This window comes from Rhinopithecus roxellana, chromosome 12 (assembly GCF_007565055.1).
Source record: "Rhinopithecus roxellana isolate Shanxi Qingling chromosome 12, ASM756505v1, whole genome shotgun sequence".
Taxonomy (NCBI): domain Eukaryota; kingdom Metazoa; phylum Chordata; class Mammalia; order Primates; family Cercopithecidae; genus Rhinopithecus; species Rhinopithecus roxellana.
The window spans coordinates 136042744-136058360 of record NC_044560.1 but is presented as its reverse complement, the minus strand read 5'-3'; the positions used below and the strand labels follow the sequence as shown (position 1 = coordinate 136058360).

The 15617-nt window shown below is 41.2% G+C and overlaps 1 protein-coding gene across 2 annotated transcripts; it reads right to left on the bottom strand.

Annotated features, from left to right (window-relative positions):
• ZNF155 (zinc finger protein 155) lies at positions 1-12669 on the bottom strand. Of its 2 annotated transcripts, none has more exons than XM_010372459.2 (5): positions 12492-12635; positions 9546-9645; positions 6413-6539; positions 6151-6243; positions 1-1678 (listed from the first exon to the last, which is right to left on the bottom strand). In XM_010372459.2, exons 1-5 carry the CDS (start codon positions 12590-12592, stop codon positions 297-299), a joined length of 1803 nt encoding a protein of 600 aa, XP_010370761.2. In that variant the 5' UTR covers positions 12593-12635; the 3' UTR covers positions 1-296. The 2 variants fall into 2 exon arrangements, with proteins under 2 accessions (XP_010370761.2, XP_030769281.1); XM_030913421.1 differs by having other exon boundaries at positions 2-1678; positions 12609-12669.
• Between the last annotated feature and the right edge of the window lie 2948 nt (positions 12670-15617).

Sequence of the window (15617 nt, the reverse complement as noted above, 5' to 3'; positions counted from 1 at the left end):
TCGTGATCCACCCGCCTCGGCCTCCCAAAGTGCTGGGATTACAGGCTTGAGCCACCGCGCCCGGCCCCCAGGCTGCTTTTTATGTTACCTGGGGATGAGGCACTGACCCGTGCAGTAAGGGATCTCCAGGGACCCTTCCCTTGCTGTCTACTAACTCCTCTTAAATGGATTTTGAATTTTCCAACACAAAGAAATGGTAAATATTTGAGGTGACAGATACACCAATTACACTGATTTGATCACTATAAATTCTATGCACACATTAAAACCACATTGTACCCCATAAATATGAATAATTATGTGTCATTTAGAAATAACGATAAAAGTATATCTAGATTCAAGCGCCTCTTGTAGCGTTTCCCACAATCCTCACATTTGGATGGGTTTTCCCCACTGTAGTCTCTCAGTTGGTCTTTACGGCATGTCCTGTGTACAAGCCTCTTTCCACAGTCCTCACATTTGAATGGCTTTTTCTGGCAGTGGAGTCTCTTATGATTCAAAATACTTGAGGCCCGGCTAAAGCTCTTCCCACATTCCTTACAATTATAAGGTCTCTCTCCAGTGTGGACCCTCTGGTGCATGTCAAGATTAAACTTAGTAACGTAGCCCTTCCCACATTCCTCACATTTATATGGCTTTTCACCATTGTGGGATCTCTGATGGGAAGACAGTTGTGAATTTGTATAAAATTCCTTCCCACATTCTTCACATTTGAAGCTTTTTTCTCCGCTGTGGACTCGCTGATGGTTCAAAAGACATGAGGACCATCTGAAGCTCTTCCCACATTCTTTACAATTGTATGGTTTCTCTCCTGTGTGGACCACCTGATGCTTATAAAAATCTAGCCTACCAATGAAGCCTTTTCCACACTGCTCACATCTGTACGGTTTCTCTCCTGTGTGGACCATGCAATGCCTATTAAGTGCTGATCTCTGATGAAAGCTCTTATCACATGTATCACACCTAAATGGTTTTTCTCCTGTGTGAACCATGAAATGGCTCTTAAGTCTTGACCTAAAATGGAAGCTCTTACCACATATGTCACATTTGAATGGCTTCTCCCCAGTATGGATTCTCTTATGTTCCTTAAGCTGGGAATCATGAATGAAGGCCTTCCCACATGCTTCACAAATGTAAGGTTTCTCTCCTGTGTGAAATTTATGATGAACATTAAGTGCTGATCTACGACTGAAACCTTTCCCACACTGCTCACATTTGAATGGTTTCTCTCCAGTGTGGACTCTCTGATGAGTTTGCAGATGTGAGCTTTGACTAAATTCCTTGCCACACACATCGCACGTAAAGAGTTTCTCTCCCATGTGGACCCTATGATGAACATGAAGAGCTGAGATGTAACAGATGCTTTTTCCACACTCATCACATGTATGAGACTTCTCTCCTGAGTATAACTGCTGAGGAAGATCAAAGATGGAAACATCACTGAAGAACTGTTTACACTTCCCACCCTGGGGAGGCTTCTGTCCTGTGTGAATTGTGGGCAGTCCCGCTTCAACCTGGGAGGGGACATCACCATTTTCAAAGAACTGAGAGTTATTTATGATAGAGTCCTGAGACCTGGTTAAATCTTTTGCAATTTGTTCCCAGATTTGCTGGCAGGACCACTCTTCCTGTGTTCCTGCTTCTGGAACAGACTCCAACTCAGTTTGGATCTTGCCTCCTATAAGGATTTAAGAGATGTGTACAGGTAAAGCCTTTATTCAGTGCTCTCAAGGTTTCACACTTAGGACATGACATTAAACTTCAATGAATACAGAGAACGTTCAGTTTGTGTTTTCCAAATACACCCTGATTTCTGGTTTGCATGAGGCCAATTCAGAACCACATCATGTCTCACATGTAAAATCCTTGATAGAAACAATAGACTTAATTTAAAAATATGATATACATTTAACTTGTTACTTTTTTTTTTTTTTTTTTTGAGACAGAGTCTTGCTCTGCCGCCCGGGCTGGAGTGCAGTGGCCGGATCTCAGCTCACTGCAAGCTCCGCCTCCCGGGTTTACACCATCCTCCTGCCTCAGCCTCCGGAGTAGCTGGGACTACAGGCGCCCGCCACCTCGCCTGGCTAGTTTTTTTGTATTTTTAGTAGAGACGGGGTTTCACCGTGTTAGCCAGGATGGTCTCGATCTCCTGACCTCGTGATCCGCCTGTCTCGGCCTCCCAAAGTGCTGGGATTACAGGCTTGAGCCACTGCGCCCGGCCCTTGTTACTATTTCTAATGAATTTCCTAGTCTAAACTCTCACGTGATAAATTATGAAAATAAAAATTTATGTACATAATGAAATATGAATCAAAAGGAACTTTAAGGAAAAGCAATAACATAATCCATACTTTGTATATTTGTGTTTATGCTGTATATCCTTATAAAGAAGTGAACCTAGGTCAGGTGCGGTGGCTCAAACCTGTCATCCCAGCACTTTGGGATTGATCACTTGAGTCCAGGAGTTTGAGACCAGCCTGGGCAATATAGCGAAACCCTGTCTCTACTAAAACTACAAAAATGAGCCAGGAGTGGTGGCATACTCTGTAGTCCCAGCTACTTGGGAGGCTGAGGTGGAAAGATTGCTTGAGCCTGGGAGGTGGAAGTTGCAGTGAGCCCTGGGTGACAGAGCAAGACCCTGTCTCAAAAAAAAAAAAAAAAAAAAAAAAAAAATGCTGGGTGCAGTGGCTCACACCTGTAATCTCAGCACTTTGGGAGGCTGAAGTGGGCAGATCACTTGAGGTCAGGAGTTCAAGACTAGCCTGGCCTTGAAACCCTGTCTCTGCTAAAAATACAAAAATTAGCCAGGCGTGGCACATGACTGTAGTCCCAGCTACTCAGGAGGCTGAGGCAGGAGAACTGCTTAAACCTGGAAGGCAGAGGTTGCAGTGAGCTGAGATTGAGATCGTGCCACTGCACTCTGACCTGGGAGACAGAGTGAGACTCTGCCTAAAAAAAAAAAAAAAGTTAACCAAAAAGAAGTTGGGACTTTGTCCTCAGCATTTGAGAAGTAATCTCTAGGATCCTGAAGTGTCATACCTCAGGAAAGTGTCTTGGTTGGCTTGAGGGCAAACACTGGATCACTCTGCATAGTGAAACAATATAATTTACGGTTATAGCTGGCAAATCCTTTGGGAGCTTGGGGGTGGAAGATGCTCCTCTCCATGTCAGAAATAACAGCAATGTGATTTAAGGTGGAGCTTTAGGTCACAGAGAGTTAGCAGACCAGGAGACTGATTAATCACCTAGGAATCAATCAACCAATAATGGCTCCGTAATGGAGACCCAATACTTACTCTGGATCCCAGCACTCAGGTGAGTTTCTGTGACTGACTGACAGTACTTTGAGTCTAAGTCATACCTTAATCCTGGGAATGTAACACATCCTACTCTGCCAAGAGAATACAATAGAAGGTCCTCATTTGGTTCTTCTCATCTGGACCCTGTCTTATTTGGTTTTTCTCTAAGTATAATATACATCTTTTCCCTGTAAAAATCAGTCAGTGAGAATAAAAGTATTCAGTGAGTTCTGAGAGCTTAGAAAATTATTGAATGTGAAGGTATTTTTGAAAACCTCCCGAATTTGCAGTTGGTGTGAAGTTAGAGCAGTTCTCTGTAAAATGTCTCAGTAAATTTTGTAGTTGGTTGAATACTTCACAATGTTAAACATCAAACACCTCGTAGTGTTTCTATGTACACGTTCAAAGTATCCCTGCACAAGAATTTTGCACAGTATATGTAAAATGCTTAATCTTACTTTTCTGTATTGATATGGACAGTAACTTGGTTATCTGAAAGAGTACAGGGACAGACAACTGCAGTTCTGAGGGGAATCTGAAAGGCTGTCCTTCCAGGGGTCCACAAAGGAGGATGCTCCTGATCAGACAATCAAAAATGTGAAGAATCACATGGAATGAAAAGAAAGCCTATGATGCAGATAAATAGGACTTTATAACTTTTTATATTGAAGACTACACATTAGTGAGCTATGAAATACAGTTAAACTCTGCAATAAACGTTTACAAAAAAGAACTGGAATGTAAATTATCACAGCATCATGACAAGCAGGAAAGTGATCATTCCATGAAAATGCCTCCTAGAGTCACTCGTACACATCTATAGGCATGAAAAATGTTTGTCCGGGTTATATTGAAACATGTGCTTCTTACTATGGCTTATACTCACAAAACATTCAAAAATTTGTCAGGCTAATACCAAGTCCTGAATTAAGTAAATTCTTCCAAGGGAAAGTCAAGTTGCAAAGGTTGAATCTTGGAAAGGATTAATAGGTAAGCATGTACCTATTGGTATACAGTAGTACACGGATATATTTAATACACTGTCACTTATAAATAAGAGGTCTTGGCTGGGCATGGTGGCTCACGCCTGTAATCCCAGCACTTTGGGAGGCCGAGGCGGGCAGATCACCTGAGGTCAGGAGTTTGAGACTAGCCTAGCCAACGTGGTAAAACCCCACCTCTACTAAAAATACAAAAATTAGCCAGGTGTGGTGGTGGGCACCTATAATCCCAGCTACTTGGGAGGCTGAGGCAGGAGAATCACTTGAACCCATGAGGCGGAAGTCACTGTGAGCCGAGGTCGCGCCATTGCACTCTAGGCTGGGCGACAAGAGCAAAACTCCATCTCAAAAATAAATTAAATAAATAAGAGATCTTTAGGGAGAAAGGAGAATCTTCAGGATGTTTCTAGTTTGAGAAGGCAGTTTCCCAATTCCTACTAGGTCATAAAGTTCACCAGTTCAAAATACAGCACTAAATCTATAAAAATCAAGAAAAAATTGTGTAAAATCTATCCTTTAAAGTTTTTGACAAAATTTGTATGACATAAAGATGCAGAAATATACACATTTATGAAGAAAGAGGACCAGAAATAAAGTAAATGTTCAGCTATGTGGCTTGTGTCCCCTCATCCTCATTCTTCCCCCTTCTAGTAAGAAGAAGGAGGAACCTAGGACCAGTGAAGTGCATATAGACTTTGGAAAAGGCAAATGGACTGCAGATGGGTAAATCTTTTGAACGAAATGTAGCTGGAAACCCTCATTCAAAAAGAATTTCTTCCAAGATATAAATATGCTCCCTATGGGAAGCTCCAGGGTAAATCTCAAGGAAGGCATCTTACCCAGTGTGGTCATAAAAACAATACTTAGAAGTTTCCATGGGACGTGGGTCAATTGTACACTCCTAAAACCAATCATGTCAAGGGAACCTAAGAAAGTCAGAATTGGGTAAGCAGCAATCAGCAGGCCAAAAAACTGTTCTGCAATACACAGTCAGCCTTCCTATTATGTTACACAGCAAGGGGGATTAAAATGGCAGAGGCCATAAAGGTCATTAGTCACCTAAGCAGAAGGCAGGAACATCATCCTGGATTATGCAGGAGTGACCAATACAATCACAAGGGACCTGAAAGGTAGAGGGCAGAGGCTTAGGAAGAGTGGCAGAGGGAATGGGATTATGGAAGAATGGTCAGAGATGCAAAGTAGCTGCCTTTGAAGATGGAGACGTGAAACAAGAGCTAGGGAGTGTGGACAGTGCCCAGACACTGGTAAACCAAAGTGAAGCTTTCCCTCCGAGAACATCCAGGCAGGAACAAAGCCCTAGGGATGCTTTGATTTTTGCCCAGTGAAATGTATCAGACTTCAGGCCTAAAGAACAAAGAGATAATAAATATTTTTGTTTAGTCCACTAAGTCTGTGGCCATTGGTTACCACAATAGGCAATACAGTGTCCTTGGCAGGACAGAAACAGCAGGGAAGAAATGTGGCTGGAAATGATAGAGAAAGAGGGAAAGGACATATGTAGTCAGAGAGGCAGAATGGGATGAAGAGCAGACCACATAGGTCTCTAAGATGCACTTAAAGAGGTTGTAACATTAATAAAAATAAGAAGTCATAAAAGCTTTTGAGGAGAGGAATGACAATCTGACTTCCATTTCCTAAGGATTGCTTTGGCTGCCATGAGAACAGATATTAGGGTGGGAAGGGTGGGAACAGGGCCACCAACTGGAAGGCAGCTGTAATAATCCTGAAGGAGATGTGGTCATTTACATTAGAACAATGCAAATCGGCACGGACAGAAGCACAACAGGTAGGAGAGTATGTACAAAGATGCACAGATGCTTAGTTCTTACCTGAATTCCCTTCTCTTTGGGTTACTGTCTCCATCATCCAAAACTTTTCTTCCCTTAGGAAGTGGAAAGTATCTTGGTGGAATGGTTGATGCCCTGTGAATAGGTAAGGTCACGTGCTGAATCCCAACACATCCTGGGGTAATATTTAGGCAAAATTTACTGGAAATTTAGATTCCCAATGCACACTCAAACTTGAACACTCTAAGGGTACAAAGCCATTCCTGGGGCCTGATGTTCTGTTACAAAAGATGCCCATGCTCACCCGCTGAGAGCAGGTTCCTGAAGTTCTCCAGCATCACATCTCGGTACAGCTTTCTCTGGGCAGAGTCCAGCAGCCCCAGCTCCTCCTCGGTGAACACCACAGCCACGTCCTTGAAGGTCACTGCCTCCTACAACATCAAGAAGACATAACTTCAATCTTATGACCAAGGACTACTGTGGGAGAAGTCGCATTGACCAAGGGAAGGGGATGAGTGGAAAGTTGTTCTCAATTCTGAGAGAAGTGGATGAACTTAGAGATTTCCCACTCATTCTGCCTATATCCTGACAATGACATACACTGATTTACCTGAACTCCACCAGAAATGCAATGATGAAGTCCTGCACATTTACTCTGTGCACTCATCTAGTCTACTTGTATGTAACCCTGTGGCACTCTACATGCTGCATTCTGGGCTACCTATATATAGGTTCAACACATCTTGCCAACTGCCCCAGCAATATTAAACAATTCAGTCCCAACCTTGTTGGGTAAGGCCTATTGTCCTCTCTCATATTCAAACCCTGGTTGCTATCGCTTTTCTTTAGTATTTGCTAAATTAACAAGTTTTAGGTAACTGTGGGTAATTTTCAGGGTGGCCTTGAATCATTCTTTCTTGCTTATAGTTCTGAAGAATAAACATAGAACATGCTAGTAATGCAATGTTCCTGTCCTTCCTAGGGAAGATAACGTCTTGAGTTAGGGAGAAAGTGCCCAGTAAGTCGTGTTGCCCCTGAGGTATATAACCTGGGGTGGGCTGCCTTGTGGGGTACCTCTGCTCTGTTGGAAATGGGGTCAAGATTCTACCCACCCCAGCAAGTTTTCTTCAGCCTTGGATGGCCACCTCACAGCGTATCCTACACTTCTGTGCTCCCTTGCTGCCAATCTGTAGGTAACAAATCTGCTTCACGTAATCTGTTGAATGAGATCGTGTTCTGTCTCACAGGACTCACACAAGTTGATAATCAGTGCACAGTGAACCTACTCCACAGTACTTGTGTGGACAGCTGTGTGGGACAGTTATGTAGTGTGTCCTCTACTCTCAAGGTACAAACCACAAATGTTAATTGCAGCCCTCAGTGTCCTGATCAGAAGCCGGAATGCATCATTGCACTTCCTAAGGGTCTGCCCCTTCCTAACTGTGTGGCCTTGGACATGTTTGCCTACAGGAATTAGTTTCCTCTCTAAATAATAGTCCTTATTTGGCACAGTATTTTAAAGGATTAAACAAGGAAATACATAGCAAGGAAACATCTGTGCCACTGACTAAGTGTTTAATGAACATTAGCTGGAATCATTTTTACTGTTGTTACTAGCATTATCTATTTCATGGCTGCATAGTATTCCAGAGAACTGATGACCTACTTTTAGCTACAGTAAAGAATATTTAATTTTACATATTTTCCATTATCAATCCTGTGAAGAGATCATTAAGTAATGATGTAGTAAGATGTAAGAACATCTTACTCTCCTCTCTCATTGTTTAAAATAATAATTTCAAATGAAAATTAAAACATCAAAAAATAAGCAAATTTAGAACTGTGATCATATAACTGCATGCTTTCTTCCCAGTTTTTTACCTACCTCCATAATCTTTGAACAGAATACAAGTACTTTGCTTCTCTTTATCATGGCCAAGAGCAGGTTATAAATATTCCCACAGTCTTGGTAATCTGATTGGGGGAACAAGTCGTTCTATTATTCTCACTTATTTGATTATAAATGAAAACCATCACTTTTGAAGGTATTGGACATCTCTAGTTCTCCTTTTACACTGGCCTTTTAGTGTCCTTCGTTCCTATCTGTTTGGAGTTTTTCCTTTATTCTGTGCTCAAGGTTTTGATTTTGAATTTTATTTTCTTTAGGTATCCATGTGGCAAACATTTCTGCCCCAGGTCATTATTTCTTCTGGTAACATTGTGTGAGGCATCTTTTGCTATAAGGGATTTAAAGATTTTCTGTAACAACTATGGTAATCAGTGTACTTCAGTGCTTGGAGTAGATGCCATGTCAGAGTGACATGTGACAAGAAGTCACACCAAGTAGGCACAGGGAGGAGCAGCACCACTAGGGACACCATCACTCAACAGGGCACTCCTGACACCCACACCACAGGGCACAGGTTGCTCAATGGAGAATTCTGTCTCTCTCCTTGTCTCTCTTTTTCACTTGAGCCAAATGGCTAACACTCGTGACCTTTGGTTGCCTGTGTACCCCTGAGCAGGTTTCTCATATTTCACCGGTTTAAGAAGAAGAAGAGATCAGGAACCTCCTCATTCTGCTGCTCTGAGGAGTAAACGTAGTAACAGAACACAAGTGACTGGCAAATCTTAGTATCACTGGACATTTTAAATGAAGGTTTTCTACTACTTTGGTTAAACTGCTTACTACATAAGTGAATTAAAAGAGACCAGTAAATAAAGCACACGCAAAGTATGACTGAGACAAGGAGAACACAGAATCTAGCTCTTCCAGTCTGAAAACTCCAACAATATTTGTGTGGAGCAGCAGTTATATCCTGTTGTTCTGTGCCCAGTTAAAATATTCTATCTGCACAACAGCCAATGTGGTACATATCAAAAATACCCTTTCAAAATTGAGCTAATATGGCATATGGTTGCCAAAATTAATTTTGTGGGAAAAGGTTATAGATAGGAAAGCTATCACTGCAGTGTTGCTTAAAATAAGTCTATGAGTGTGAGGTAGTTATAAATAAAAAGATACATCAGTGTAATAGGAATATGATATAACCATAAAAATCGAAGATTATGTAACATATAAAAAGAACACAGTTTACAGTTAGATGTATATCATCAATACAAATACAGTTATGAATGTACATAACAAACAGCAAGAGAAGATAAAAATGGATAATTTGAGAGAGGGGAGGTAAGGAAGTGGGAGCACTGTTCATTTCTACTAATTTTCATACTCCATAAAATAAATAATGGTAAAAAACAAAACAAAACAAAACCAAAAACCAATTGCAGTCAACACAAAAGAGATAAGCACCTGGCACACAACAGGTCCCCAAATGCCTGTTTTCCTCTTGAGTCTTCTCATGACAGAGAAAAACACATGACCATATGAGTAGTGACATGGAATTTTAACAGCAAGAGAGGCATGTCCCGCTCACCTTGAATGTGGTCATTTTTCCTCCTACTTTGGGGAATTTGCAGACTCCTGAGTCATGCAGTTTGAAGGAAGGAGGAATCCTGCCTGAAACATGCCACGGTCTGCAGAAAAAGAGACATGAAAGGGTTGCCACGGGTGACACCCAACAATACAGATGTGTGTTGTGAATTAGCACATGAACGATCACAGCAGCATTATTCATGATAACTCCAAACTGCACACAACCAAGATGCCTTCCTCTGGGTAAATGGATAGGCAAATGGTGGCATATCCATACAATGGAATCTTATTTGGAAATGTAAAGGAATGAAGTGCTGACTCAAGCTACAACATGCACAAAGCTTGAAAACATCATGCTAAATGAAAATCACAAAACCCATGGATTATATGATACCATTTATATGAAATATCTAGAACAGATAACAGTTATATAGAGAGAAAATAAGTTAATGGTTGCTCCAGAGTTGAGGTGAGAATGAGTTTTTATTTTTTAAGAGATGGGGTCTTGCTATGTTGCCTAAGCTGGTCTCAAACTCCTGAGCTCAAGCTATACCTCCCACCTCAGCCTCCCAAAGTGCTGCGATTACAGGCATGAGCCACCATATCCGGCCTGAAAATGAGTTTTAACTGTAAGTGGGCACAAAGAGTCCAGTTGGGAGATGAAAATGGTCTAAACTGAATCATGATGATGGCAAAACAGCAAAAAATGTAAACAATTGGCAAATTTGGGTAAAGAGTATATGAGAATTCCTTACACTATTTTTGCAACTTTTCTATAGCTTTGAAATGATATAAAAATGAAAGGTTTTAAACTATCAGGAAATAGTCATAAGAGCGGTAACAATGGGAATAGTAAGGATGAGCATGACATAATATGGTAGTTTGCTAGTTCATTCTCCATTAGCAGTGTTTAAAAATTTCCATGGTTAAAGAAACATGGGAAAACACAATAAGATATTATAACAATGTTTCAAATGCTTATAAATAAATATACAAATAGACATAAAGAAAGACTAAAAGGAAAGGGGGGAGAACTGAAAGTTCTATAACTTGTATCAGACAGTTACCACCTTTACATCTTGGATTCACAGGTAATTTAAAACATGTTTTCTCCTCCTATTTATCTAACTTTAAACGGCTCCACAATGATATGGTTCCACAATACAAAATCCTTATAAAAAGTGAAACAAAATGTTGACCAAGTTTTAAAAGGCTCCTACAGAAGTCCAAGCCCATGAGCCTTGCTTTCAAGGTCCCTTCAGTCAAGTCCTAGCTTTTTTTCCCAGTCTGATTCCAGCTAGTTCCTCTACCTCAATGAAAATGTATCCAAGGGATGATCAACTCAGGCTCTGACCCAAACTGCCTAGGTTCCAACTCCAGCTGCACCTCTTACTACTTGGGTAACTATGCACCCAGTGTCTCACTCCCACGTTTAAAATGGAAAAGAACGACCCGGCTTGGTAGCTCACGCCTGTAATCCCAGCATTTTGGGAGGCTGAGGCAGGCGGATCACGAGGTCAGGTGTTCGAGACCAGTCTGACCAACATGGTGAAAACCCGTCTCTACTAGCAATACAACAATTAGCCGGGCATGGTGGTGCACACCTGCAATCCCAGCGACTCAGGAGGCTGAGGCAGGAGAATCGCTTGAACCTGGGAGACGGAGATTGCATTGAACCCAGATCCCGCCACTGCACTCTAGCCTGGGCGACGGAGTGAGACTCCGTCTCCAAAAAAAAAAAAAAAAGCGGGGGGAAAGAGCAATAACTTTTCACAGAGCCACGGTGTGCTGTAAATGTATTTATTGCCATAAAGCCCTTAGAATGAAGTTACCAATTAAGGCTTAATTATTATCAACATCCATGCCCAAGGATACATCCTATACACTCTTGGTTGAGGTGAACATCTCTGTAAAAGAAAAACACCGGCTCGGCACGGTGGCTCACACCTGTAATTCGAGCACTTTGGGAGGCCGAGGCGGACGGATCATTTGGGACCAAGAGTTTGAGACCAGCCTGGCCAATATGGTGAAACCCCGTCTCTACTAAAAATACAAAAATTAGCCGGGCATGGTGGCGCATGCCTGTAATCCCAGCTACTCGGGAGGCTGAGGCAGGAGAATCACTTGAACCCGGGAGGCGGAGGTTGCAGTGAGCCGAGATCACACCACTGCTGCACTCCAGCCTGGGAGACAGAACAAACCTCGTTCTCTAATAATAATAATAATAATAATAATAATAATAATAATGGCAGACTAACAAATTAAATAACACTTTTTAAAAAAGAAAAAAAGCCAAGGACCACTCGTATAGAGAGCTTTGCCCTCAGTAGCCAAATCCCTCCCTGCAGTTCTTTTAGAAAGGTCAGGCTGGGGAAGGAGAAAGCTGTGAAACACCCTGACTGCGTCGCCGTCCCGGAGCAAGTTAAATGCTCCTCTCCCTTCGTGAAACGTGGATGCAACCCTCGCCTTCCTAAAAAGAGGTCAGAGGCATCAGGGACCATCCAGCGTCCTACAGGGATCAGAGAGAAGGGCCGGGGCAGCTGGAGCACTGACCCCACCTGGGGTCCTGACCACTTCGCGGGAAATTAACAGGACACCAAGTGACAGGGACTGTTAAGGCTTTGTTTTATACCACAACTTCCAATTCCTAAAACAATTCTATCAGGATGGTCCTAAAATCCTCATTTAAAAAACGGCAATAGGCGGTACAGGGAGATAACACCCCACGTTGTATTGCGAGAAAGAGGTTGCACATTTAAGGTGGAGGCGGACTGAACGAGGTCAAAGACCTGGAAAACCCTCTAAACAGGAACACAAGACTAGACAGGGTTCTCCCCCGCCCACCGAACCCCCGACAACTCCTCCGGTGGACCAGCGTACAGCCCCCAACGCCAGAAGGCTCCATCGACCGCAACAAAACCCCCCTTCGTCCCCCGCATCTCCAAACCTCAGGTCTTCGCCAGGGCTTCTTGCCCCCTTAGTTGACCCCCAGGTCGTTAGGCGCCCCCCAATAACTGGTTCACTTTCGCAAAGACCCGCAAGACACATAGTAGGCCCGAACCACCTTGTTAAGTAAAGTAGTCAAGTCCTGCTCGGAGACCGGAAGTGTCCGCTATGCCACAGAGCGTCTGGACTACACTTCCCAGAATCCCCCGAATCCTCCTGCCCGAGCCAAAGTTCCCACGACTCCACAGAGCAAATGGACTCCACTTCCCAGAATTCATAGGTCTTCCTGCCTGAGCCACAATTCCCACGCTCCCCAATATACTCGCGAAACGCCTGCGGGGGCCAAATTTCCCGCGCATTCACCGGGCAACTGGACTCTCGCAGGCGTTTCGCGGGTATCTTAGGAAATGGAGTCCATTTGCTCTGTGGAGGCGTGGGAATTTTGGCTCAGGCAGGTGGACCTGTGAATTCTGGCCTTTCAACCTATATTTTTTATTTTAAAATAATGGAGTCTCATGTTCTATATCAATTTTTCTGAACTAAAAAATAAGACTTTTCATGGTTTTCTTTAGATAAAGTGACTACCACAATATGAGGAACACTTCTCTGAAAATTGAGTGAATGCTATTTCTATACCAGTTATAGCTGTATCCTTGCTCTATTCTGCCCCCACAAGAGACAAAAATTTATTGACACGCTCAATCATAGTAGGCAGGAAACTGTGCCTAATATATTAGGATATATCTGGCATCAAAGGCCCTTTCTGTCCCCCAGGTCCTTGCACTCTGGGCCTGTGATGGGAGAAGAAGCTGCCATAATCTGTGAAATGCCTTTGGGGTCATTCTTCCATTGTCTTGGACAATAGGTCCTGGCTTCAGTTGACATGGCCAATCCATACTAATTTCATGAATTAGTTGCTTAACCATACCCTTGTTTCCTTCAGGTTTCCTTTTTTTTTTTTTCAAAGTAGATAGGCTGTAAACTTTTATAAATTTTAGTTCTGTTTCCCTTTTAATTAATACTTATTTCAGTCATTTCTCACTTCTTGCCTTTTACTATGGGTAGTCAAGATTATTCAAGCAGCAACTTCACTTTGATTAGAAATTAATTCGAATAAATCTTCAATTATATCATTCACAAATTTTACCTGCCATGCAACACTAGCACCTGAATATAATTCAGTCAAATTCTTCATCCCTTTATAACAAGAAGCTCTCTTCTCTTCCAATAACATGTTCAACATTTCTGACTGAGGTCTTCAGAATGGCCTTTACTGTCCACATTTCTACCAACATTCTGATCGTGACCACCTAGGTATGCTCTAACAAGATCGATGCTTTCTCTACAGTTTTCATTCTCTATTTCTGAGCCCTAACCAGAATTGTCCTTATCAGTCCATTCACGGCACTGTAGGCTTTTCCTAGTATGCATGTAAAATCTCTTCTAGCCTCTATCCATTACATAGTTCCAAAGAGACTGCTACATTTTTAGGTATTTGTTGCAGTACCAATATTTTTAGTCACAAAATACCATAGCTTGCCTGGCTTCTAAACAACAGAAATCTGTTCTTCACAGATCTGGAAACTGTGATTCAAGATCCAAGCACTGGCAGATTTTGTGTCAGGTAGAAGGCCATTTTCTGGTTCATATGTAGCACCATATTGCTGTGTTCATTTGGTTGAAGTGATAAACAAGCTCCTTGTGGCATTTTTTATAAGGGTATTCATCCCATTCATGAATGTTCTTCCCTCATGACCTAATCACCCTCCAAAGGCCCCACCTCCTATTACCATCACATTGAGAGTAACAATTTCAACATATGAATTTTGGTGGGCCACAAACATTAAGACCATTGCATATGCATCATGTAATGTCAGAATTACTAATTCATATCATTGTAAAAAATAACTCAAAAGTAGAGTTCAACTTTTTTTTATAGTACTTTTTGTCTTTAGACTGAGGATATATAGTCAAATACTGTACTGTTTAATAAGTTGCTTAAATTACTTCTTGCCCTCACCTTTAGACTGTTTATGTCATTGACTTGAAATACATTTAGGTTAATTTGCTATTCTATGATTTTAACTTTCCTCGTTTATCTACAAAGAAATCTTATTCTTGATTTTATATTATTGGGTATATCAGTCATTAACATGTTCCCATAAGTCAATGCTCTACCACATATTACTCTCAGAGAACTGTCACTCCCCTCCTTCCTACCCCTAACCACTTCCACGGTGTTGCCACCTAACACTTTTATGTAACTAATTGTATTATTTTCATTACCACTTTTTTTTTAACAGAATAGATGTGTTTCTTATTTTCCCTTTTTACTTAAATGTTAATATAGTACACCTCTAACTCTTCTATGTTCACATAATAACATCTTGGAAATCACGTCATATAGAGTAATTTATTTTTAAAACTGAATAAATTCCATTGAGTGGTTTGTTTAACAGGGCTTCAATTTACGGGCATTTCTGTGACTTCCAATATTTTATTATTACAAATAATGCTGTAGTAAATACACTTGTACATGTATATATTATCCCTGGTGAAGACATATCAGAAGAGTACATCCCGAAAAGCAGGATTGAAAAGAGAAGATGTTAATAGAAATATAATTTGTTGCATATTTTCAAGTTGCCTTAATTTTTTGGTACCATTTCCATTTCCAGAAGTAATGTATAAATATACTCTTGCCTTGAAACTAGCTAACAAAATGTGTTATTACAGCATTTTTAAAGTTTTGCCAATCAAATGGTAAGAAGTGTATTTAAATTTAGTTTTAATTTACATTTCTTGTTTTTTAAATAACATGGAACATTTTTGCATATTTCCTGTGTCAGTATTATTTTTCTTCTTGTAAATTGTTCAAATCTATTACCCATTTTTATGTTGAGTTTTTGGTCTGTTCTCCTCAATTTTTTTTTTAGAATGAGGTCTTGCTATGTTGCCAAGGCTGGTCTTGGAGTCCTGGGCTCAAGCGATTCTCCCGCCTCAGTCTTCTAAAGTGCTGAGATTACAGGTATGAGTCACTGTACCTGGCCTCTTCTCAATTTTTAATTATTATTTATTTAAGATGTTAACACCTTTAAAGTTTTTATTGCAGTTTATTTTATTGACA